The sequence below is a fragment of the Ictidomys tridecemlineatus genome, chromosome 3 (genome assembly GCF_052094955.1).
Source record: "Ictidomys tridecemlineatus isolate mIctTri1 chromosome 3, mIctTri1.hap1, whole genome shotgun sequence".
Taxonomy (NCBI): Eukaryota; Metazoa; Chordata; class Mammalia; order Rodentia; family Sciuridae; genus Ictidomys; species Ictidomys tridecemlineatus.
Window position 1 is genome coordinate 4,991,320 of NC_135479.1, and position 25,339 is coordinate 5,016,658.

The following is a 25,339-nucleotide window of genomic DNA, read 5'->3' on the forward strand; positions in this document are numbered from 1 at the left end:
AATATCCTTCTTTTTCCCTAACCCTTGCTGTACCTAGGACTAAGCTGGGACGCCAAGACAGCTCATTAAAAGTTGTTGACGCCTCTCTACCATCTTCCTCCCCACCCCGGCCACGCCCCTTTCCCTCGGTGGCCACTCCACTTCTCCCCAGAGTCCCCGCCCCTTCACGCTCGCTCCCCTTACTTTTATCCCCCAGGGCCTCGCCCCTCCCGCGTGGAGTCCACCCTCCTCCCGCCCCCGCCCCGCAGCATCTTCAGCGTCCCCTAGCGACGAGTTGTCGGCTCCTAGCAACCGCATCCCGATTCCCTGACGACGGCGGCACGCAGGGCCACGTCAGCGCGCCGTGGCCCCGCCCCCGCGCCGCTGGACCCGCCTCCTCGCGCCTCGTCCGCCGCCGCCGCCGCCGCCGCCGCCGCCGCCGCGCCCGAGACTCGCGCAGAGCAGTTATGGCGGATCCCGCAGCCCCCGCGCCCGCAGCTCCCGCGCCCGCCCAGGCCCCAGCCCCAGCTCCAGCTCCGGAGGCGGCCCCGGCCCCGGCCGCAGTCCCCGCCCCGGCCCCGGCGCCGACGCCCGCCCCGGACTCGGCCTCCGGGCCGTCCTCGGACTCCGGCCCCGAAGCCGGCTCGCAGCGCCTGCTGTTCTCTCACGACCTGGTGTCGGGCCGTTACCGCGGCTCGGTGCACTTCGGACTGGTGCGCCTCATCCACGGCGAGGACTCGGACTCGGAGGGCGAGGAGGAGGGCCGCGGCAGCTCCGGCTGCTCCGAGGCTGGGGGCGCCGGCCACGAGGAGGGCCGGGCCAGCCCGCTGCGCCGCGGCTACGTGCGCGTCCAGTGGTACCCGGAGGGCGTCAAGCAGCATGTGAAGGAGACCAAGGTGCGGCGGGCGGGCGGGCGGGGCGGGGAGCCGGGCTGGAGGTGAGGGCGGAGGGGCTCGGCTGCCCCGGCGCGCGGCCGGGAGGCTCTGCCCGCAGCGGTGCCACTGCAGTGGCCGCGGTGGGAGGACAGCCTCGGCAGAGGGTGCGCCCCATGCAGTCACTGCGCCAGCCTGGGCGCACACGCCAGCCGGGCACCGCCGGCCTGGGACCCGGCTCTGGGCTTGCCGGCTCGAGGGGGAGGGGCCTTGCGAGCCATGCGATGCTGTGGTGTTAGCCTCTAAATGACAGACGTGGACCGACGCCCGTGGGGACCTCCTCAGGCTCTGAGAAGCTTTCGGCATTACACCAGTGCGGCGTTTTGCTGACCCCCAAGGAGCTCTGTGCTGCATTGTGCATCAGAAAGGAAGGCCGTGCCGGGTCCGTGCGGGGAGGGGTTGTGGGCATTCCAAAAACAAAGATAGAGGTGAAAACGCCAGCCCATGTAAAAACCCAGGAAGTTCACTGGATTGCAGAATACGTGATGGGGAAGCAACCCAGCCTCTTTTTGTTTTACCTTGCTGCCTCATTGTAATTGCTGCGGGAACTTTGTGAGTAAAATCATTAACAATCACAGCCATGATATTAATAGTACTGGGGAAGATGGTGACAGCTGCGACTGGGATTGATGGCTCCTAAGTGCATTTGGACTTCTTGAAAAAAAATAAATAATAATATAGAACCAGGGTGACAGAAGGATGACCAGTTTGGAAACCTACAGGGTTTTTCTTGGCCTAAGACTGTTAAGCAAATATCCAACTCTCATATGGCATTGGAATGAGGATGGTGAATATAGCAGTTTTTATAAACAAAAGGATATATCATCATAAACCTGAAACCTTGAACTAAGGTTGGTTTGGTGACTTGTTTTCCTGAGTGTGAATTCCTATCAGTGATTCACACACACGAACACACCTCTGTATCTCACACCCCTTCTTCCTTCTTCTCCTCCCTCCCCTCTCCTTCAAGAAAACATTTTTTTTTTTTTTTTGCAGTGCTGGGATTGAACCCAGGATTTAACACATACTAGGCAAACTCCACCACTGAGCTACACGCCAGTCCCAAGAAAATATTTCTCAGCATGTCAGGCCTGCACTGTATTAGGTCCCTGGGAGGTTAAGATGTCTGATTTCAGAGGAGGCACTTCAGAAAATAATCTGGGTTTTTCATACTGGGAGACAAAAGGCTACAGAGGAATGGGGCTTAGTGCCACACTACAAAGGGAGTGGTGACAACAGCTTGGACAGGAAAAAGGCCCACTCCCCAGAAGAGCCTGTGATCCATTTCCTAGTGGCAAAAGTGACTGCTGACACTGTCAGGGTCTCTTTCACACTAATGTACATATGTCCACAGCTACAGATCCACACTTCAGAACCAACTTCCCTTGAGAGAAATACAAATCAAGAAACAGCTTCTCTGACTAGGAAAGCAAATTGTAAGTTCATCCATAAAAGTATTTGGAAAGTATAACATTTTGCAGCAGAATACATATTAAAAATTGCCACAAGTATCCTGTTGGGAAAGATGGTTATTGCTCCTTATATTGTGTGTGTCTCCTGGCAGATAGTCACTAGTGACTTTCTTAAGTTTTAAAATGTTTTTCACCAATCCATCATTTTTAGAGGCTTGTGACTTTTGAAATGCAGCTTATTTGACTTCAGAGTCGGGTGTCTTGTGTGCCATGGCCTCCTGCCCTGAGACTCAGGGAGGCCGGCCCAGCCCACTGCTGGGAGCTGCCATGTTTATCAGTTGTTATTCCTGTTCATCTTGACTTTGGTGGTTAACTTTGTTTACAGTTATGTTCTGCCTACCCCCACCCCTGTGTGTAATTATACAAAGTTTGGCTTAAAATACCTATTTTGGAGTTAAATAGAAAACAGCTTTAAGGTATCTGCTTAGATGGATTTAATTACATATACACACACACTCTCTCTCTCTCTCTCTCTCACACACACACACACATATATATATAAATATATATATATAAAAAAAAAATATATATATATATATATATATTTTTTTTAGGTGTAGATGCACACAATACCTTTATTTATTCTTATGTGGTGTTGAGACTCAAACCCAGTGCCAGGCGAGCTCTGTACTACTCAGCTACAACCCCAGCCCCCTAGATGGGTTTTTGAAGCTGCTCTTTTGTGACTTGCTTTGTGTGTGTTGGAACCCATTCTCTGTCTCTTGGTGTTGGTGTTTTCTTTGCCTTTGTAGTTTCTGTAGCCTGTGGATGTAAAGAAAGCTAAGGGACATGGGGATTTGAAGGAAGTGGTAGAATGTAGTGCCTAATTAAGGTAGCAAGTCCCAGATCTTTCTTTAAGGGCTTGAGAGTAGGTTTAATTTGGTTTAGTCTGGTTCTTTAAAAAACATTTTTTGGGGTGTGTGTATGTGTGTGAATTTATTCCTGATAGGTAGCTGTCTGTCACTACAATCTATAGGCACAGATGACTCTAGTCAGCTGAATGTCCCCTGTTGGCCACTAATCAGTGTGGTAGGGTGGGTCCTGGCACCTTGCAGCACTGTGGTTTGGGGAGGTTTTCCTTCTTACCTCCCATTCTTTGTACATTCCATCAAGGTGGCAGTGTGCTATAAGGAAAGATCAAGATAAGCATTTAGGTCCTGATTCCTATGCATTGCTAGTCAAGGTATGAGATCTGAGAGCCAGCAATTGGTATAATAAAGTAGTGATAGTTTTGAGAAACGCTTTGTTTTGTTTTTTCTTTAAAGTTGACACCTATTGGAATCTTTTTAGTAGCGTCCATTTAATGTGGAGTGTTTCTTAGGTACTGGGATGTTTTTGTAGTTTTCATGTTCAACTGGAGGTAATGAATAAAGGCTTTACTTTTAGTTTTTGAATTTAAAGGTTGTGTATGTGTGGTGTTGAGGATTGAATCCAGGGCCTTGCATATGCTGGGCCACTGCCCTACATCCCCAGCCCAGTTTAACGTCTTAGTGATCATATTTACAGAGATGAAAAGATGGCAGCAAGTCTACTCTTTTCTCCACCTCCGGGAAATCAGTAGCAGAAACCAAGTCAGTTCTTCCACGAAGCTGTTGGATTTACGGTTGTGTTCCTGAGACTTCCAGCAGCCAAAATGAAGCTTCTGGGACTTAAAAGAAGCTGGCGGCCAGTGCCTCTTACACACTGTCTCCTCCCTTCCATCTTCTGACGCCTTCAGCCTGGTAGCCCTTCTGTCCACTTGAAACTCTTCCATGCCAGATGGATCTCCTCTGCAAAGGCTTGTCCCTTCCCCATTGCTGGTCATCCTTTGAGTAAAGTTTTGGAATAAAGCCAGATGCTGACAGCTTCTTAAACCACCCTGAGCACTGGCTAGACATGGCTGGTCTTCCTGGTCTCCACCTGCCTTGCTTGGGCAGAGCGGCCACCTATAAGGACCCTTATCAATCAAGGTCAGCTTTCCTTCTGGTGGGGTATGTTTGTGCTTTCACCTTCTTTTGCTGTTCCCATCTCTTGTGCATTGTCTTTTAAATTGCTGCAACATTCAGAGTCTCCTCAGGTTCAAGTGTCTAAGTTAAAGCTGTCTGTGATTACCCACTTTTGTGAGGAGGTGGTGTGTGTGTAGCATCCTTGATGACAAGTCCCTTGGGAATTGGCTTTCAGTTTATTTTCAGCTCCTCCTCAGGCCAGCATTTCCATGGGGAAAGCTATTTAGGTGTGGCATCATAGCATGAGAGGTTTGTCTCATTCGTCCAGGTGCCAGTCCCATTAAAATCAATTGTTCTCAGTGATATAATAGGAAGAAGTTATGTAAGGTTAACCAAGATGCAGCACTAAGTGCTTCTAAATTGCATTTTATTCAGATGGGATCATAGCTTGGAGATTCTTAACAGCTGTTCTGTGATTTTATTCTTTGTCCCTTGGTCTCCCACCCCATTTCTAATTCCTAGGTCTCAGTAGCCACACAGTGTTTCTATCTGGTCGCTGCCTGACTCAAGAGCCCTTTCACCTGATGAGGGGTGCGTGTATTATACACCAAAACCCTTGGGTGCTCTTTTGGATAGCACCTACTCTGAATGACCTTGGCCAAGTCACTGCCTCATTTTCTCACTGCATTGAGGTTGAGGTCTGTCTTCTAACCCTTGAAATGAGCCTGCACAAATGGGGTAACCAGAAATATAACTGGGTTGCACCTGAAATGGCTACTTAGTTATCAGCAGACAACATTCTGATGTGGACCATCAGAATCAGAGCTAACCCTCTCCCTTCAGGACTTTGCTTTCCTGCCTCACAAGGTGGTACTACATCAAAGAGTCACCTTGTGAAACTGAATTATTAAGCCTCTGCTTAGTAGTAATCATGAACCTTCTATCTCTGCTACTTTATAAGAAATGTAGTAATGCACCTGTAAAATAACAGCTGCCAACCTCCATCCAGGAGGGAGTGGAATGAATATTTACCTGTGTATGGTTGTGTGCTTTCCAGTGTACGGCAGACTTCTTTTGAAATTTCCCCAAATGCAGATAATGAGATTATGAATTGCCAGGATGGTAGAGTACAGCTTTAGTTTTATGGTAACAGGTCTAACATTATAGACTCTACTGTGTGCCAGGCACTCCAAGTGTCTTGTGTGCTTTATTTAGTGCTCATAACAACTCTACTGGTGAGGTGCTATTATTAGCCCTATATTTCAGAGGAGGAAACTGAGGAATGAAGAGGCTAAGTAACTTGCCCGGTGTCACACTGCTGATAAGTGGAGGAACCTAAATACAAGTTGAAGTAAAAGTTGATGTTCTTACCTGAGAATATTTAGGTATAGGATTTGTACATGCTTGCTGTATCTGAGCAAGTACTCTGATCAAACAGGAGTTAAAACTGTGGTTGACATAATCATCCAGTCCTTAAACATTGAATGTCTTAGTGGAGTAGGAGGCAGCTCTAGGTGGGGAGGGAGGAGGGTGTGAGAGACTGGGAAGGGCGGGTTGGTGATGGGCAGGAGCTGGTGGGGAGTAGGGCCTGTTGCCACATGCTGCTGTGTTCACACGTTTCATTCCCTGCCCTCATTCATTTTCAGAATAACTGTCGAAAACATGTATTATTTCTTGACTGCCCCAGAACACTGAATGAAAGCAGCTCTGGTCTGATCCCAACAGCTCTGGTCTCCACCTCCACCTCCTGGAGCAAAACTAGTGTGGAGATGCCCAGTAGCTGGCATTGCCCTCTTGGTTGGAAGTGGTCAGTGCTGGCCCATGTGGTAGTCCCGCCTGTCATCCCAGCACCTGAGGAGGCTGCTGCAAGAGAATCACGGGTGCAAGCTCAGTTCAGTGAGACTCTGTCTCAAAACAATAAAGACTGGCGATGTGGCTCAGTGTTAGAGTGCCTCAGCGCCTCTGGTTTGATCCCGGGCACCAGAAAAATAAAGTGGTCAGTGTCAGGCATTCTAGCTTGACCTCCTGTCCCCTCTGCTGCTGCGGTTGTCCTCCTCCTGCTGGGAATGCTGAGTCATGGACAGGGATGGAGGATTCCTGGAGAGGCGTCCCGCCTTGGCTGTGTCTCTTCCCTTCAGTGGCCCTGCATTTTGTGTGTTTTTTGCTTTAGGCTTTTAAGGTCTTTTTATACCTTTTTCATCCCACTTCACTGTTGTCCCTGTTTTCTCTCTTTCATTTTCCTGTTTTATCAAGAGGAACTTTCTCTCTCTTTTTAAACTATTTACCAGCTACTGGGCCTCATGGAATCCACTGGAACCTGTTTAGGGTCAGTACTTTTAAAAAGGGGTATAGTTGTCATGTGTAATGTGAATTGCCATTACAACAGTGCTGGGCACATGATCAGTGTCAGCTGCCCCTAGTGGTCCCTTGGGAGTTGGAGTCAGGGCAGTCTGGGTTTTCACCCCGAAGGGCATAATTTGAGCTCCTGCTTTGGCGCATCGCCTTCCCGGTGTTTAGTCTGCTTCAGCTAATTTAAATTGATCATCAAAAGGGAAAAGCAGCAACTAGGAATGTTTATGAAGTGCTTGACAGTTTACAGTGTGCTGTCACCTACCTATCCTAACAGGATATTGGTGTTGTTAACTCTAGCTCCTTCAAGGGACTCTATATGCTTGGGAAGCAGCCACCAGGCCCAGGGAAGGTCATGGCTTCAATGCTGCAGCATCCACATCACAGCACATTCGAATCCCATTCAGAACTGCTTCTGTTCTAACCTCTCAGCCACTATCAGGGATCTATTAGGGGCCATCTGACATATGTGGTTACAGGCAGGGGAGAGCAAAATGCTTACTGGAATGTTTTTATAGCTCAGAATAAAATTGAGACATGTTAATGGATAACCATCTGAGATTATCTTCTCCAAGGTCATTTGTCCTTCAACCCACGCTGACCTCATTGAATGGAGCCTAGTCACTTGTGTTCAGGTGACCCAGAGGTCCCCTAAGCACAGCTATGTTCTTCTAAAGCAAGATTGTGAAAAGCAGTTTTCTGTGTTTTAAATATTGTGGACAAATGATAAACCACTTAAAAGTATTCACCTGGCAATAAATATTGAAACGAATGTCATTTTGGGGTTAAATCTGGATATTTGGTTAGGGAACTTTTGGCATGTTTGCCTGTTTTGAGACACTGCAGCAGCCTTTACTGTTCTGCAGTTTGGTCAAGGGAGTGAGACACTTGCCAGGTCACTTTGGGTTCAAATTGATAGCTTAGACATATCTGGGAAACAATCCTTGACTATGGCAATTTCAAGTGAAAAATTTAAGATACTGAGTCATACTTTGGGGAAGAAAAAAGCCTACCCTACAAATAAGATGAAAATCCTACCTGACAAATAAGATGAAAATCCCCAGCCAGCACCGACAGATTTCCTGCAGGCACCCTCAAAAAGAGCGTCCTTCATTTGCATCCTGCAAGTGAAAGCTGGCCTGTGACACATTGCAGCTCTGATGATCTTCTGTGGTGTAATTCTGATTTTTAGTGGGAGCTGCTGCTGGGGTGTGTGGACTGGTGAAACTGCCTGTTCACTGGACTGGGTTTGCTGGCCCCTGACGTGCAGGTAGGAAGTTTATAGACCCACAGATCATGTCTCTCTGTATGGCTTTGGAGAGCATCAGACTTGGCACATGCAGTGCTAGGAGCATTCGTGTGTTTATCTGCTTCTTTTAATTACTTAAGGGATTTTGAGGGCCCTGAAGGTTGATGACGTCATCTTCTAGCCAAGGAGGAAGGCATCTGTCCCTTCTTTTGGGCCATCCCAGTGCTCTGCAGGTATAAATGGGTATCTGGCTCTAGTTCCCTATGACCTGTACCCCGTTTGGCCTCTGATACACTAAACATACCGGCTTCCCGAAGCGCACAAATGCCTGCCCAGCTTCCTGGTCGCTGCATTTCTGACATTTTCTCAGCCCTGGTCCTCCATTGGGCCTGTCTTCATGTTCTGGGGTTTCATTTTGCTTGACTATACCAAAGTTTGCTTTTTTGCCTTTAATCTTCTTCCTGTTTTCCAAGAGGTGAGACCTTCCCCAGCACCTGCCTCTCCTCGTCTCTCCATGTTGTGGTTGTTGTTTTAGTGCACCTGGTACCTGCATTTAGATTACTTTCACTCTGCATCACATTCCCAGCTGCTTACTTGATAGCTCCATCCTACCATCCAGAACCTCACATTTTGAACTTTGGGATTGTTATTACCCGCTCCCCAGCCCCATGTCTGGAATTTTTAAAAAATCCCTCAGCTTTTTAATATGAAAAAAATTTCAAATGTACAGAAAAATTGAAAAACTGAGCCACTGATAACTAACTGCCAACCATCATGAGTCAGCAGCTGTCGACTACTATATGGCTTTATCTGTGTATATGTGTGTAAATATGTTTCCTCCTGAGCCATTTCTGTTAGGAGCAGGCATGATGGCCCATCACCCCTCAGCACTTAAGCTCACATCTTCAAAATCAGAACATTTGGGATCATTTTAAATTCACCTTCTTTGGCCCCCATTATAATTTGCCATTAGTGTTTTTACAAAATGTGTAAATGTGTTTTTACAAAATTGCATCTTGTTCTTGTGTTCCCTTTCTGTAACACTGGTTTGCTTTGCCTACTTGGACTGTTGTGGCCCTCTCCCTATCCAGCCTCTGTTTCAGCCCAGTGACAGCACCACACACTGACCTCCCAGGTGGCTGCTTGGTCTGTATCAGGACTCCGCCCTTGTCCGTTGTCAAGGCCCCTCATCTGCAGTCCTGCTGCATCCTGCCTCTTCACTTGACTCCAGCCAGCTGGCTGCAATGCCTTGTAATGCCCTGTGGCACATCCACGTTCTTTCTCCTGGACTGGAAACTCTTTTTTAAGAGAGAGAGAGAGAGAGAGAGAGAATTTTTTTAATATTTATTTTTTAATTTTCAGTGGGCACAGCATCTTTGTATGTGGTGCTGAGGATCGAACCCGGGCCACACGCGTGCCAGGCGAGCGCGCTACCGCTTGAGCCACATCCCCAGCCCCAGACTGGAAACTCTTGAGAAACAGAGACAGTAAATCCTAAATGATGCACATGGAGATTCTTGGGAAACATTTGAGTGAAAGACCAGAGTTTACCCCTTCCTGCTTGCCTGTGAAGTATTCTTCATAGCATCTTCTTTGTCTTCTTTCAGACACCTCATGGTCTTTACTGGAGCTGTGTGAACCCCTTGTCAGCAGGTTTCACCCCTGGTCCCAGCAAATTGACTGTGTCATTTATTGCTCAAGCTGAGCTCTTTTGAGAGCACTATGAAAAATAACACTGGCACATATGGGCATCTTAATACTAGGAAGAGCAGATTAATCAAAACATACCATATTGTAGTTTACTATTTTAGCAACTTCCATCAGGAGTCTCCTCGGCATAGTGTGTACACAGAGGGCTAGGACAGAGCCAGCTAGAGCTGAGAATGCACCCATGTTTGGAGTTGAGCCCCAGCAGAATTTGAGACACTCTCCTGGCCACAGGGCCAGGAACATGGGCTGTATGACAGCTGAGGCTGTGTCCAGTGAAAAATCTGCCAGTTGTCACTACTTTGGGTCACCAAGTCATCCACATTACAGCTCTGAGGTCACCGGTTTGATGTTCCCAAGCAGCCTGAGTTCTAGCTTCTGTAGTAACTGCCACACCCAGGTGGGAGCACCCAGCCTCTTGGGCGCTCGCTTATCCAGCAGGGAGAATGCCTGTCTGTTGTGCCAAGCAGTCATAAACCGTCCTGAAAGCACTTGGGCGATGTACATATGTTTCCTGAGTGGTGATCAGCACCTAGTCCTCACCTGAGGGGCATGCCACCTCTGCTGGGAGGAATACCAACCCAGCTGCAGGTGGACCAGGATGGTAGCTGGGGCTTTATGCTCTGCCAGAGCCGAGACCCTGGTTGGGGCAGAGGCCAAGAGTGCCACCAGGAGTTGCAGTGGTTATTGCCAGGCCTATCGCTTTGAAGAAACATGGAACCATGTTTTTAAAATGGATAAGGTGGGTTGGGGCTGATGCTCAGTAGTAGGGCCCCTTGCCTAGCACATGCCAGGTCCTAGGCTCAATCCCCAGCACTGCCAAAAAAGAAAGATAATAACCCCTCTGTTTATCAGTGTATCAGTGGTAGGAGAAGTGAGAAGAACATGAATAAACACAGTCTAGACCAGCACCTCTCTGAGGCACTGTTCATACCATCACTTGGGACTCTCCTTGTGTCTAACAGGTGTCTAGTGATGCTGCTGCTGCTGCTGCTGCCTGCCCTCTGAATTGCACTGATGATCTATAGTTCCTTCCAAAACTAGGGATGGGCCCAGCGCAGTGGTACATGTCTATAATCCCACCAGTTTAGGAGGCTGAGGCAGGAGAATCACAAGTTCAAAGCCAGCCTCTGAAATTTAACAAGGCCCTAAGGAACTTGGCAAGTCCCTATCTCTAAATAAAATACAAAAAGAGCTGGGAAGGCAGGTCAGTGGTCAAGTACCCCTGAATTCAATCCCCAGTACCAAAAAACCAGGAATGTCAGTAGGTTTTGGTTTTTTCTTCTCCCCATATTCTAGTATGTAATTGATTTGAGGTCTTTGTCTTCTTGTTTTTCTAGTGCCAGAGTTAATGAATCAGAAATCATCAAAAGGGCCACAGAAGGACAGGAAATTGATAAGGTGACCCTAATAATCAGGCAGCTCTTTCTGCTTCCTCCTCCCCTCCTCACTGCTTGCTGACAATTATTATTAATACCCAACTGTTGCTAAGAAGTTTCAGTGAATTGCATTTTTTTTAGGATGGAAATGTGCTAGTTGTTAGCGATATAATGCAAGCAGTCAAGAGGAAAATGATCGTTCACCCTTTTAGTGAAATTGCTTTGATCCAGCCAGTCTCAGTGGACTTCTGCTGGAGGCCACACAGTTTTAACCCATGCTTCCCATGTGCCCCATTTTAGAGAGGGAGAGACTGAAATCCATACAGTGCCTATGATTTGCCCAATGCCACAGAGCTAGAAAGAGACAAGCCAGATTTGAACCCAGGATTGTTTGTGCTGCAGGGTACAAGTTCTTTTCACTAGCTACACAGCTTCCCCTACACTGAACCAGATGCTTTGGACAGTGGAGATTCCCTGGCCCTCCAGCTCAGGCACCCACAGACTTCCTAGGAAGGGCCAAATAGTGAATGATTTAGACATTGCAGGCTCTACCATCTCCTTCACAGCCCCTCAACTTTACCATTGCGACACACAAGCACCCAGAAATACGAAGCAAACAGTGTGCAGGCTATGTTGCAATAAAACTTTATTTAAAAAAATAAAAGGCATAAGCTGGATTCAGCTTCCAGGTTGTAGTCTGCTCACCTGTGCTCTAGAAGTGTCTTGACCAGTAGAGATGTAATGTGAGCTTTGTCAGAAAAAGTAAATAGGAACAGGCAAAAGTAGTTTGTTTTGTTTTGTTTTATTTTAAGATAGCTATAGATGGACAGAATGCCTTTGTTTATTTTTTATTTTATTTTTTAAAAATCTTTATTTTATTTATATTTTAAATGTGGTGCCGAGGATCGAACCCACAGCCTCATGCATGCTAGGCGAGCACTCTACCACTGAGCCACATCCCCAGCCCTGTTTTGTTTATTTTTGTGCTAAAGATCAAACCCAGGGCTGGTGATGTGACTCAGGCGGTAGCGCGCTCACCTGGCATTTGTGCGGCCCGGGTTCGATCCTCAGCACCACATACGAACAAAGATGTTGTGTCCGCCAAAAAAAAAAAACTAAAAAATAAAAAAGATCAAACCCAGTGCCTCACACATGCTAGGCAAATGCTCTACCATTGAGCTACAGTCCCAGCTCCATAAGTAGTCTTAATACTATTTTAATTGGCCCAATGATTTCAAGATATTGACATGTAATCTGTATGAAAAGTACTAAGAAGTTATTGTACATTTGACAACAGTGGCAGCTATATTGCATAGCGCTGCTCCTCAGCCCTAGTCTGGTAGGAGAAAAGCCACCCCCTGATCCCCTATTCAACCCTACTTTCTTGATAGCACCTGGCAGTATCTGAGATGGTACTGCTCCATGTCCTTCTTGTTGTCCTCCCAGCCAGAAGGTAAGGGAAATGCTCTGCTGTACACCCAGTGCTGGAGAGCACGGACCCCACATAGGTGCTCAGGGAGACCTGCTGAATGGGTAAACGCATGGCAAGAGCTGAGCCTAGTTGAAGGGTGTTAACATGGCCGGGGGCGCTTAGGAGCAGTTTTCATGGGGGTGGAAGAGAAGAGCCTGGAAAGTGGTGGTAGAGGGACACACACCTAGACCAGGAGATTAGTTTGCATCAAGGCAGCTGAGTCGGGAAGTTGGAGGGACAGGTGGAGAAGTGGTACACTTGAGCACTTCCTCACTTAGGCCTCAGAGCTTCTTCAACTTACAAATCCCGAGGACCCAGTGAGCTCCTTTTTATATGGGTTGTATCTATTAATGTTTCACCATATAAGGAGTTAGGACAATTCAGAGCCCAAGACCACCAGGCACAGTCTGTTAGCCTCTGAGCAATGGCATCACCGCACATCATGAGGCCTCTAAAAACTAGCACATGGGAACTGTGAGAGGATAGAGTGCAAAGGGCAGCTGCCCTCTTAGTGTTGACCCGTAAGAGCTCTGACTTTGGACCTCCTAAAAGGTCTTGGGACCCTGGAACCAGTTCTTGAGCACGACTGAGCTGGAGGTGGGATCAGGTTTGACTGCAGAGAATGGTCATCACGGAAACTTCTGTGCACCACTGTGTTCCAAGCCCTATGTGTGCTTTTTTAAGCTTCATTGGCAGAGCCCTGAGAAACAGGTGTGTTATGTCACAGACAAAGAGAGGTCTGAGTTCTGCCCAGGGTCAGGAAGTGAGTGGAAATGCTCAGGTCAAATCTTGACTGCAGCCACAGCCACCTGGTGAGCTGCTCTGCATCATATCATATTTTGCATCGTGTTTCTTATGTGGCATGTAGGTCTTTGATGACAGATGCAGGAGTTAGGGATGTATTTTTACAAAACAACATGTATCTCCAAACTTTGCAGTGATGATCTGACAGCAGTTCATGGGTGGATTGGGTGGGGGAACTGGAGATCAGTCAGAAACTCTTGGCAGTTTTAGGTGAGCTTTCTTATGTGCATTTAATTTGCATGACATCACATACTTGCATGACATGGAGTGATAAAAGTGCTGATATTTAAAACATGGTGGCCCTAAGTGTGAACCAATCCCTTTATCCAGTACCTAGTGGAGAAGTGGCTGTCTTTTCCAGAACAAGGGGAAAAGCTGACTGTGTTGGGGTTTACTGATAGATTATGGGGGATTTTTTGAACATAATTTAATGATGCTCATTTAGAATATTGGATCTAACTCCCCTGTAAAATTGGGACAGATGTGATCAAGCTTTGAGAGCAGTGTGGTAGAGGGAAAGATAGGGTGGGTGGGAAAGTTTTTCAGATGGGGCTCCAAGGCATGAAGAGTGTTTGGGACTAGCAAACATTCCACGACCTGGCATGCAGCACAGTCCAGGAGTGTGTGGGGAGGAAGGAGACAGGGACGAATCAGTGTATCATCATGCTGGGCCTTCAGATAATCAGGAGAGAGATGAGGAACCACTGAGATTTGTTTTGTGTGTGGGCGGTGGGGGGTTATCTTTTTAATTCTGCTAAAATAATTTGAACAAAATTTACCACCTTAAGATATGTGTGTGTGTGTGTGTGTGTGTGTGTGTGTGTGTGTGTGTGTGTTTAATGTTGGGGATGGAACAAGGGTCTTGTGCTTTTTTTTTTTTTTTTTTTAGTTATAGTTGGACACAATACTTTTATTTATTTTTATGTGGTGCTGAGGATGGAACCCAGGGCCTCACACATGCTAAGCAAGTGCTCTATGGCTGAGCTACAACCCCAGTCCCACTTGAACCATTTTTAAATTAAAAGTTCAGGAACATTAAGTGGTTCATTCACATTGCTGTGCAACCATCATACCATCTCCAGGACTTTTTCATCATCTCATCTGAAACTCTGTATCCATTAAACAACTCAACAAATCACTATATATATAGCTTTTAGAAAAAGGTTTTGTGAAAGTAGTAGATATTCATGGTTGACCCATGGTTACCTACCCTAGGAGAATGACACGGGGAAACACAAAAGAGACTCAGGGTGTAGTGTACGTGGCCAAGTGGGTGTCCAGTAGAAGGAAATCAGCGTGGACAGAGGACCAGAGCAAGTAGAAGATTCTGTGTTGAACATACTGTGAATCAGATGGCCTGGCAACTTCACTATGATGAAAGATACCTTCCTTGGAATTGGGTGTTCAGTCTGTCCCCTGCTTTTTTTCTTCTTGCTGTCCTGTTTCAAGCCCTAATCATTGTATTTAAATATATATATATATATATGTTTTTTATAAAGATCCTATAGAATGTCCTCATAGACCCTCACTCAGTTTCCCCTATATAACCTCTTACAGGCTGTGATGTATTTGCCAAAAGTAAGAAATTAACTTTGTTCCTACACCTTTAACTGAATCGCACATTTTGACTTGGATTTGTTTCCGTTTCTGCCCTGTTTCTGCTCCAGGATCCCATCCAGGATGCTGCTTTGCATTCAGCATAGTTGCCTTTGGGTGTTGGGAATTACCCTCCTAATGGACCTTTCCATTTCATTCCCTGTCCTGGGAGTCACTTTTCTTGAGACTTGTTCAGGAAGGTGGATATGGCCAGTAGGTTCAATAGAGAGAAAGGGTCACGTCAGATACTTTCTAAGAGGCACTTTAGAAATTACGAGCAATCCTGGGTCCCAGTTTGAGGTGGGATGTGGTAGCTAGGGCTGGGCTGTGGGCCCACTCTTAGAACCTGGGGTCAGCAGGCCAGAAAAGACTGGGCTTAAGGGCCATTTTTCAGTATCTAATGATCCAGCACTGAAAAAAAAAATTGCTGGTATCTTTTGCTTATTTGTCTTCCATCCTGATTGCTAAGTTACTTATATACCCTTAATACAGGTTGGGTATCCTTATCTAAAATGCCTGGGACCAGAAATGTTGCAGATTTTGGAGTTTTTTAAATTTGGGAATATTAATTAGACTTTACTCAGTTAGCATCCCTCATCTGAAAAATTCAATATGAAATTCTTCAGAATCCAAAACTTTTTTATTTATTTATTTTTTGGCAGGGAGAGGGTGTACTGAGGATTGAACCCAAGGACATTGCCACTGAGCCACTCCCCAGTCCTTTTTACTTTTTATTTTAAGCCATGGTCTTGCTAAGTTGCTGAGACTGGCCTGGAACTATGATCCTCCTGCTTTAATCCACTGAATTGTTGGGATTACAGGCATGTGCCACTGTACCTGGCCAGAATCTAAAACTTTTTAAGTAGAATTTCAGACCATTTCAAATTTTTGGATTAGGGATGCTCAACCTGTTTAAAAAAAAAATGTGTGTGTGTGTGTGTGTTGTGTGTATGTATAAATATATAAATTGGTTAAAAAAAAAAGGTACCTGTAATTCTACCATTCAAGAACAAGAATAAGTGGCATTTTTATGTGTATGGAGTGGGGTAGTACTAGGAATTGAACCCAGAGCCTCATACATGCTAGGCAGATGCTCTACCACTGAGCTATATCCCTCTACCACTCAAGAATAACTGTTTTTTTGTTTTGTTTTGGGTACTGAGGATTTAACCCTGGGTGCTTTTACTACTAGCTACATCCCCAGCCCTGTTTAGTTTTTATTTTGAGACAGGGTCTGGCTAAATTGCTCGGGATTGGCAGGCATGGTGGTACATGCCTGTAATCCCAGCAGCTTGAAAAGTTGAGACAGGAGGATTTTAAGTTCAAAGCCAGCCTCAATAACTAAGTGAGGTCTTGGAGCTGGGGATGTGGCTCAAGCGGTAGTGTGCTCGCCTGGCCTGCGTGCGGCCCCACTTCGATCCTCAGCACCACATACAAACAAAAAATATTGTGTCCGCCGAAAAACTAAAAAATAAATATTAAAAAAATAATAAGTAAGTGAGGTCTTAACCAACTTAGTGGGCTCTGTCTCAAAAAAATAAATTTAAAAAAGGGTCTGGGGAGATGGCTCAGTGGTTGAGTGCCGCTGGGTTCAATCCCCAGTACCAAAAAAAAAAAAAAAATGCTGAGAATTTTGCTAAGATATGCAGGTTGGCCTCAAACTTGCAATACTCTTACCTCAGCTTCCCCAGTTGCTAGGATTACAAGTGTGCACCACTGTGCCCTGCTACCTGCATTTTATTACATATTTCAGTGGATGGTTACTCTAGTCTTTTTACACATATAAATATTTCTGTTTAGAAAAGCACATACTGTGCTAATTCTAACCTTCTCATGTCATCTCCTAATAAACTATACAAATGGGTCAGATTCCAAAAGAATCTGTTTGCAGGTGTTCAGGAGGGCTCTTTGTAGTACCTAGGTACTCTTCAATGGAAGCTTTAAAGTCAGATATAGTCTTCTCTGTTGATTAGTGTTCTATAAGGCATCTTTTCCAAAAACAGACTGTGTCACCTGCATTGAAACCTGTCAGACTCATTATAGTGCGGGTGTCCCCTCCTTGAACCTAAACTTGCAATTCTCCTGCCTCAGCCCAGGAAAACCCTTTGTAATTGCTTGGCATCTTCCCTCACCTTGATGTTACCCTGATTCTCATAAGCCTGAACCAAAGGAATCATTCCCCAGTGTGTGTTTTTTTGTTGTTGTTTTGTTTTTTTTTTAAAGAGAGAGGGAGAGAGAGAGAGAATATATTTATTTTTCAGTTTTCGGTGGACACAACATCTTTGTATGTGGTGCTGAGGATCGAACCTGGACCACACGCATGCCAGGCGAGTGCGCTACCACATGAGCCACATCCCCAGCCCCCCAGTGTGTTTTAAAGGTAAAGAACATCAGGAACTAGAAGCCCTTTGCCACCATGACCTTGCTCAGACTGGGTCTCAATGCCAAGCTTTCTGCAGCCCTGCAGAAACAGGAGGTTGAGATTGTGCTCATCACTGCCTGGAGCTTGGGGCTCTGCTGCTCATGGGTTACTCTCTGGAACTTGTCAAGAGTCCTGTCACAACCCTTGCAGAGCATGGTTGACACCTTGCAGGGACACCCTCAGCCTGTGGGCTTAAGTTGGTCCGCTCATCCTGCATGCTCTTGGAGTAGCCATGGTTTTCTTCCTGCCTCTTTCTTGTAATATCGTCTGTACTTCAAGGGCCCTCATAAACTTCCTGGGGCAGCAGTTTGAGCACACAGTGCCATTGCTCTTTTCAGGTGCAGTGGGGTTAGTGTTTATTAGACATACAGACTAAGTCCTTGGCACAGATCAGAAAGGCCGGTGGACTTCTCTTTTTTAGGAGACTAGCTTTGGCCCTGCCCATAGTGCTCCTGAGTTGGATGTTCACAGGCGATGTGTTTCTGTGTCAGGAAACTTCCTGCTTTTTCTGAATGTATACAGTCTTTTTGTTTTTTACTGCTGGGAATTTAACCCAGGAGCACTCAACCTCTGAACTGCATCCCTAGCCCTTTTGTATTTTTTTATTTTGAGACAGGGGCTTGCTGAGTTGTTAGGGCCTTGCTAAATTGCTGAAGCTGAACTTAAACTTGCAATTCTCCTGCCTCAGCCTCTTGAGTCACTGGGATTACAGATGTGCACCACCATACCTGGCTAACCAATCCCCCTTGACCAGTTAATTTGTTTTCAGTTTTAAATAATGGGTTTCTGATATCATTACATTTTTATTTCATACTTTTGTTACATTTTTGCATTTTTAGATTTCTTAAATGAATTCCTAGATGGAGTTACTAGGTACATTAAAAGACCTTTGATTAATTTTACTTGCCATCCTAAAAAATGCCACCCATTTTCCATCTGTCTTGTGATGCCTGTTTCCTGCATGAAGATGAGGATTTGTGGCAGTACACATGAGATTCCCAGCCTCAGGAAGGCTGGTACTTGGTCAGCTGGTGGGGCCTTCAGTTGACTGTACCTGTGCTGGGATGTTTCTTTGGGGTACAGGCTAGTCTGTTGTGCCTTCAACCCAGGGAATGTGTCTCTACACACAGGGCTGGACTGGTGCCTTAAGTGAGCCAGAAGGGGAAGGTGGCACATGGGGTTGGGATGAACGTGTAAACCTGTGATTGCTCGGTATCTGCAAATAGAGAAAAAAAAAAAATACAGACTCCTATAGTTGTGGGGGAAGGAATGTACTCACCTTTGAGAGGTTCTGGGTGGAGTCTCTGACCAACTGTGACTGCTGCCTGGGGAATAGTTTAGCTCCACTTCCCTTTCCATGTTATGGGGAAATGAATATAATTGAAAATAAGATTGAAGGTCTAGAGGGAATACTGCTAATTTTCTGTCCCATAGTACTGTTTATTTTTGCAGTGCTAGGGACTGAACCCAGAGCATTGCTCATGCCAGAGACGTACCACTGTGCTACACCCCCAGCCTTGTTTTTTAACAGATACATAAAAACATAAAAATGATCTGTATTAGAGGGAGCACAATGGCCCATGCCTGTAATCCCAGTGGCTTGGGAGGCTGAGGCAGGAGAATTGTGAGTTCAAAGCCATCCTTAACAGTTTAGCTAGGCCCTGAGCGACTCAATGAGACCCTGTCTCTAAAAAAAATACAAAAAGGGCTGGGGAGGGCTGGGGATGTGGCTCAAGTGGTATCGTGCTCGCCTGGCATGCGTGTGGCGCTGGGTTCAATCCTCAGCACCACATACAAATAAAGATATTGTGTCTGCCGAAAACTAAAATATAAATATTAAAAAATTCTCTCTCTCTCTCTCTCTCTCTCTCTCTCTCTCTCTCTCTCTCACTCACTCAAAAAAAGGTGGGGGGCTGGGGATGTGACTCAGTGGTTGAGTGCCCCTGAGTTCAATCCTTGGTACCAAACAAAAATATACATATTAAAGAGGTAACCATGTGATGTTGCAATACATTTATACATTGTATAATATTTAAGTCAAGTTAAACATATGTTTCCTTATACACTTATCACTTATTCCTTGGTTTTTTTGCAGTACCTAGGCAAGTGCTCTGTCATAGTTAATATAGCAAATTGCATAACATTCAAAAAAGGTTTAAAAGAATGTAAGATGGAGGGGCTGAGACTGTGGCTCAGCAGTAGAGCGCTCGCCTAGCATGGGCGAGACCCAGGTTTGATCCTCAGCACCACATAAAAATAAAGGCATTGTGTAAAAAAAAAAAAAAAAAGAATATAAGCTGGGCACAGTGGTTCACACCTGTAATCCCAGCAGCTCTGGAGGCTGAGGTAGGAGGATTGTGAGTTCTAAGCCAGCCTTAGCCACAGCAAGGTGCTAAGCAACTCAGTGAGATCCTGTCTAAATAAAATTCAGAATAGGGCTGGGGATGTGACTCAGTGGTTGAGTGCCCCTGAGTTCAACCCCTGGCACACCCCCCCCCAAAAAAAAAAAGAATATGTAGTGAAATGTTTGTCTTCTTTCTATCATTTCCCTGTATGCATACTCCAGTGTGTGTGTGTGTGTGTCTCTAATTTTTGGGTTTTTTTATTAATTTGGGTTGGGGTCTTGCTTTGTTGCCAGGTGGCCCTAAACTCATGGGCTCGTGTGATCTTCCTGCCTCAGCCTCCCAAGTCGCGGGAACTACAGGCATCCTGCATCTGTCTTGTATTTTAATTTTTTCCATATAGTAGTAGCTCTGGGTATAGCTGTTCGGCACTTGCAGGGTCGTAGCTTTGGATTCAGTCAAACCTGGGTTCATTTTGAGACTTCCTCTTTAGTCTTGTTGTGGCAGTTCCCGCCTGACCTGCTGCATCTTGTCCCTTGGGGCTGTCTAGGCATGTTGCTTCCCTTCTTCTGTCTGCAGTGTCACCCTTCGTGCCAGCATGCTCAGTTGGATCCAGCATGCTGTCACTTGAGGAAGAGGGCAGCTCTGCTCTTTGTAGAATAGTGTAGGAATCCAGTATGCCTTGCTGGGCACTCCACAGCCCTTCTTCTGGGACAGGGATTCTCCATAGTCACGGTGTCACTGAGGGGTGGTGGGGGAACAGGTCTCATAGGGCTTTTTTAATCAAAAGATCCCGGGAGAGGGAATACTTTAAAAAAAAAAAATAGCCAGTGGTGCATGCCTATAATCCCAGAGGTTCATGAGACTAAGGCAGGAGGATTGCAAGTCAAAGCGAGCCTCAGCAATGGTGAGGCACTAAAGCAACTCAGTGAGACCCTGCCTCTAAATAAAATGCAAAATAGGGCTGGGAATGTGGCTCAGTGGTTGAGTGCCCCTGAGTTCAATCCCTGGTACTCCCCCAACCTCCCCCCCCCCCCCCCCCGCCAAAAAAAAAGAGTGTTCCCAGAAACATTCCCAAGTGCCTTTCCACATCCTCTCAGCACTCCGCCCTGGCTGAGATTGCTCACTTGGGTAGGGTTCAGGCCAGAGCCAATCCTGAGCTTCTTACAGAAGGCAGATGGGGGGTGGGGCTGGGGTCGTGGCTCAGTGGTAGAGCGCTTGCCTAGCATGTGTGAGGCACTGGGTTCGATTCTCGGCACCACATATAAACAAATAAAATTAAAGTCCATTTACAATTAAAAAAATATTTAAAGAAAAAAAGAAGGGCTGGGGATGTGGCTCAAGCGGTAGCGCGCTCGCCTGGCACGCGTGCAACCCGGGTTTGATCCTCAGCACCACATACAGACAAAGATGTTGAGTCCGCCGAAAACTAAAAAATAAACAAACAAATATATATTTAAAAAAAAGAAAAAAAGAAGGTAGATGCACACTGTGGCCCTGTGTAGCAGATTCTATTTCCTTTCCCGGGATGGGGAATTAACCTCGTAAGAGTCCAGTGAGATGCTTCTCACATAGCACAGCTGTAGTCGTAGGGTTATACTGTCCTTTACAATTTCCAGGGAGACATGCGAGCCCAGTGATTCCCAAGATAGGGTGTTTCCTCCACATGGAATGTCCCCTGGATCCTGGTCCTCATGCTGTTCTCCTCTGTATAGCCCACGCCAGATCAGGAGGGTGCCCTTCTCTGAGGGTAGTGTGGGGTGATTCTTGCTAACTTGCCCAGGCTGGCCTCAAATTCACCATCCTTCAGCCACAGCCTGGAGTCTCTGGGATTACAGACCTGCACCACTGTGCCCAGGTGCTTCCTTACTTTTAAATAAGAGTGGGCAGCCAGGATCACTGAGTATACTCACCAAGAAAGGAAGATGCCAAAACAAAAAGAACGTATCTCAGAAGAAACAATTGATTCTTCAAGGAGGAGAAACCCAGAAAGCATGTGGAGAGTACTCTCAGAGAAATAAGAGCCACTGTTTCATCCAAGAAGTAAACAGGACAGTGTAAATGTCAGAATGAGCCGGCGCAGTGGCCCACACCTATGATCCCAGTGCTTGAAAGGCTGAGGCGGGAGGATCACAAGTTCAAAGGCGCCTCAGCAACTTAGCAAGGCTCTAAGCAATTTAATGAGACCCTGTCTCTAAATAAAAAAGGACTAGTTCAACAGCCAGTACCAAAAAAAAAAAAAAAAAAAGCCAGAATGAGAGCATTCTAGATATTAAAAACATTTTTGAAAAGCAAGATGACAAAGATTCCCAGGAAATAGAATTAAAAATCCAAAATCTAGAGGGTCTGTAGAGAGAGAAAGGGTAAACAAAGGATAGGAACATATCAAAGAAGTAGAAATGCTTCCAGAAATGACAATCACAGATTTTGAAGTGGTGACTGGAAGGTAGCCCATCTGTGGTGGGGGTGTGGTTAGAGGACACTGGGGTGAAACTTCCAGACAGAGGAAACGGTCACATGCTTAAGGTTGGGAGCAGACCTCTGGAGGCAAATCAGGTGACAGTGGTGTGGTGGAACGAGCTACAGTAGACCCACTCCTCCTGTTGTCACGTAGTCATGCCATGATAGAAGATGATAGATGGGAAGACCTGAAGTATGTAGCTTATCAGAAAGAAAGAGGTCAACACCAAAAATCAAACCAGGAGCTTAAAGCCAGAGTAGAGTGGGTGGCTGGGAGTCTTTACTGATGGACACATAGGTCCTGCAATAGAGGCTTGGCTTTTAGTGAACATGTAAAGCCTGGAACTGAACTGGAATTCCCCTCAAACGGCCATCCCAGGTGAAAACAATTCAAGAACATCTCCCCCATGAAAAAGCAAGGAGACCAGAGAAAAAGCAAAGCGGGTGTGCCGTTGTGCCACACTCTGGATGGGGCTGCACAAGTCTTCTGTGAGCAAGGGAACATCCAAGTTTGAAGTCCATAGTCATGGTGCTGCATGTTACTGGAATCCCCAATAGGGCAGCTAGCCATGCCCTTGCAGCTCCTTGCAGCTTTTTGCAGAAATAAGGCAAAACCTCTGTAGAGTGACCCTTCCACGTGCAGGCCATTTGGAGTGCTGCAGTCCTGCAGATGGTGACTCGTCCTTGGATGTTACCAAACTTGTAGAAAGTATAGGCCTGAGTCAGCCACCACAAGAAACAGGAAGGTGTCCAGCATAAGGACCTCAGTAATAGAAGAGACGACAGCTTGATGTTTAAAGTGACTCAGTGGCCAAAAGAAGAAATGGAATCAAAGGAAAGAATAAGACACAATATATTTAAAAAAAAAAAAAAAAAGATTTTTTTAAGAGAACCAAACAAAACTTCTAGAATGAAAACTGTAATCATTAAGTTAAAAGCCCAGTTAAACAGCAAGTAGCATAAATTCTCTAGAGAGAATTGTTGATTTGGTAAGTAGATATGAAGACGCTAACTCAGATCCTACACAGAGAGATGGAGAGATGGTAGTCAGGAAGAGAAATCAGAATGACAGGCCCCAGTGGGTGTCTAACGGGATCTCCCAAAGGAGGTGTGTGTGTCTTAAAAGCATTTTGAGAGCGAAAGGCAGATTGCCCCTAGGTTTAATAACTCAGCAGACGTCTAATTATTAACAGCAAAGGCCAGACCATGATGGAATAGTCTTAGGAAAATGAGTGGCTTCAGTAAGTAACTAGCTTAAATTATTATGTGGCAATGAGGACAAATAAAAACATTTTCACACAGAGAAAAAGCTGCCTGTGCACCAGCAGACGCTCACTATAGTCAGGAGAAGGGATCTCAGCGCTGGAGGAGGAAGAAACCTGGAGAGTGGGTGGTCTGAACAGCACCACTCACAGATCAGTGACTGTCAGTAAATTGGGGAAAGTTAAAGATTAGAGCCCTGTTGGGGCTGGGGATGTAGCTCATGTGGTAGCGTGCTCACCTGGCATGCGTGCGGCCCGGGTTCGATCCTCAGCACCACATACAAAGATGTTATGTCCGCCGAATATTAAAAAATAAATATTAAAAAACTTCTCTCTCCCTCCCTCCCTCCCCCCTCCCCCCCCTTTAAAAAAAAAAAAATTAGAGCCCTGCGTCTGGGGATGTGGCTCAAGTGGTAGCACACTCACCTGGCATGCGTGGGGCGCTGGGTTCGATCCTCAGCACCACATAAAAATAAAATAAAGATGTTGTGTCCACCGAAAACTAAAAAATAAATATTAAAAAAAAAATCTCTCTCTCTCTTAAAAAAAAAAAAAATGATTAGAGCCCTGACAACTAGTAGAAATGAGAGAGTAGTTGATTTGAATTCAGGCATTCTGAGATCTTTGACCCCTGTCAAGAGTGGGAGGGATATCTAGTTGCTTGAGACGCTGAGTCAAGTAGACATGTTCAGAGTTTAAAGGGACCCCTAAAAGAATAGCAGTGGAATTCCAAGCTTTCAAACCCTCAGAAGGGAAAAAATGTGGAATTAAAAGCCCAGATCATTCATATAAAGAAAGAGCAAAGAAAGAGTGTGGTAGATAGAAAGCCCTAAATGTAGAAATAAATCCACGTGGATCACAAAGAATACAGACTAAACATGCCAGCTGACATGGTTCTCAAGACTGGAGGACAGCTGAGAAAACCCCTCAACACTCTGAGGAAGTTTTGCATCCAGCTACAACACCAGGCAAGTAAGAGCAGAAACAAGTCCTTTTCAGGCCTTGGGGGACTGAAGAAAGGGGCCCCTGTGAACCTGTCTTGGGGGGTTGGAGGGCAGGTTCTTCATCAATGTCCAGGAGTTTCTCTGGGAACCAAGAAACCGGGGTCTGACCAGGTGAGCAGCAAAGTAACGTCCAGGTTAGAGAAGCAGAGTGCAGTTCTACAGGAGAAGGTCTCCAAAGGAAGAGACAAAGCCAGAAAACCGCAATCAACTGAGGGACGTTTAGAAAAGTCTGGATGGGTATTTGGCAAAATTACCAGTGTATGTGCAAGTGGTATGAGGATGGCAGTGTTGGCAGAGCTCCTTTGGTCTGCCGTGGCCTTCCTGCATGAACGTTGCTGTTGTCACAGTCAATGCAGCAGAATCATTGGAGGGATGGAGTCAAGGCGAAACAAGTGTCAGAGGTAACATCTGTAATTAGCTAGGAGTGACAGGGCAAACATGTTGTTTGTAAATGTGGAGGTAAATGCAAGTTGAGCGTCTCTAATAATAAATTTGAAATGCTCCAGAATTGGAAAGTTAGAGTACTGCCGTGACATCATGAGTGGGAAACCTCCACACCTGACTAGTCATAGGGAAATGCAGATGCGCTCAAGACACTGTATGAAATCGCCTCAGGCTACGTAAGTAAGTCCTAGGTGAAACTTGGGAATTTCTTGTCCCTAGGATACTTCATTATGTATATGCAGATTTTCCAAAATCAGAGGTACTTTTGCCCCAGGATATTGTCCAAGGGATCCTCAGCCTGCATTCAGACAGCTGTGGTATTGGAGGTCACTGCCTCAGGGCAGCCTGGTTGAAGGCAGAAGATGAGGGACTGCTATTTTTTGTAACGATTTTTTTAAAATTTGTATGTACATTACTTTTATAGAATTAAGTAGGTTCACACAGGCGTGGTAGCTCTAATCCCAGTGACTCAAGAAGCTGAGGCAGAGGATCATAAGTTGGAGGCCAGCCTCAAATTTAGTGAGACCCTATCTCAAATTTTT

At 45.9% G+C, this 25,339-nt stretch overlaps 1 protein-coding gene across 4 annotated transcripts in view; it reads left to right on the forward strand.

Annotated features, from left to right (window-relative positions):
- Positions 1 to 362: 362 nt before the first annotated feature.
- The window catches only part of Ube2o (ubiquitin conjugating enzyme E2 O), a 52,732-nt gene continuing 27,755 nt past the window's right edge, over positions 363 to 25,339 (forward strand). For 3 of the 4 annotated variants that reach the window (XM_078041603.1, XM_005332708.5, XM_078041605.1), the window contains exon 1: positions 364 to 875. In XM_078041603.1, coding sequence (XP_077897729.1) covers positions 447 to 875 — 429 coding nt within the window. In that variant the 5' untranslated portion in view covers positions 364 to 446. Of the gene's footprint in view, positions 876 to 25,339 lie in introns of all 4 variants that reach the window. The other variant, XM_078041604.1, reaches the window with a different exon arrangement.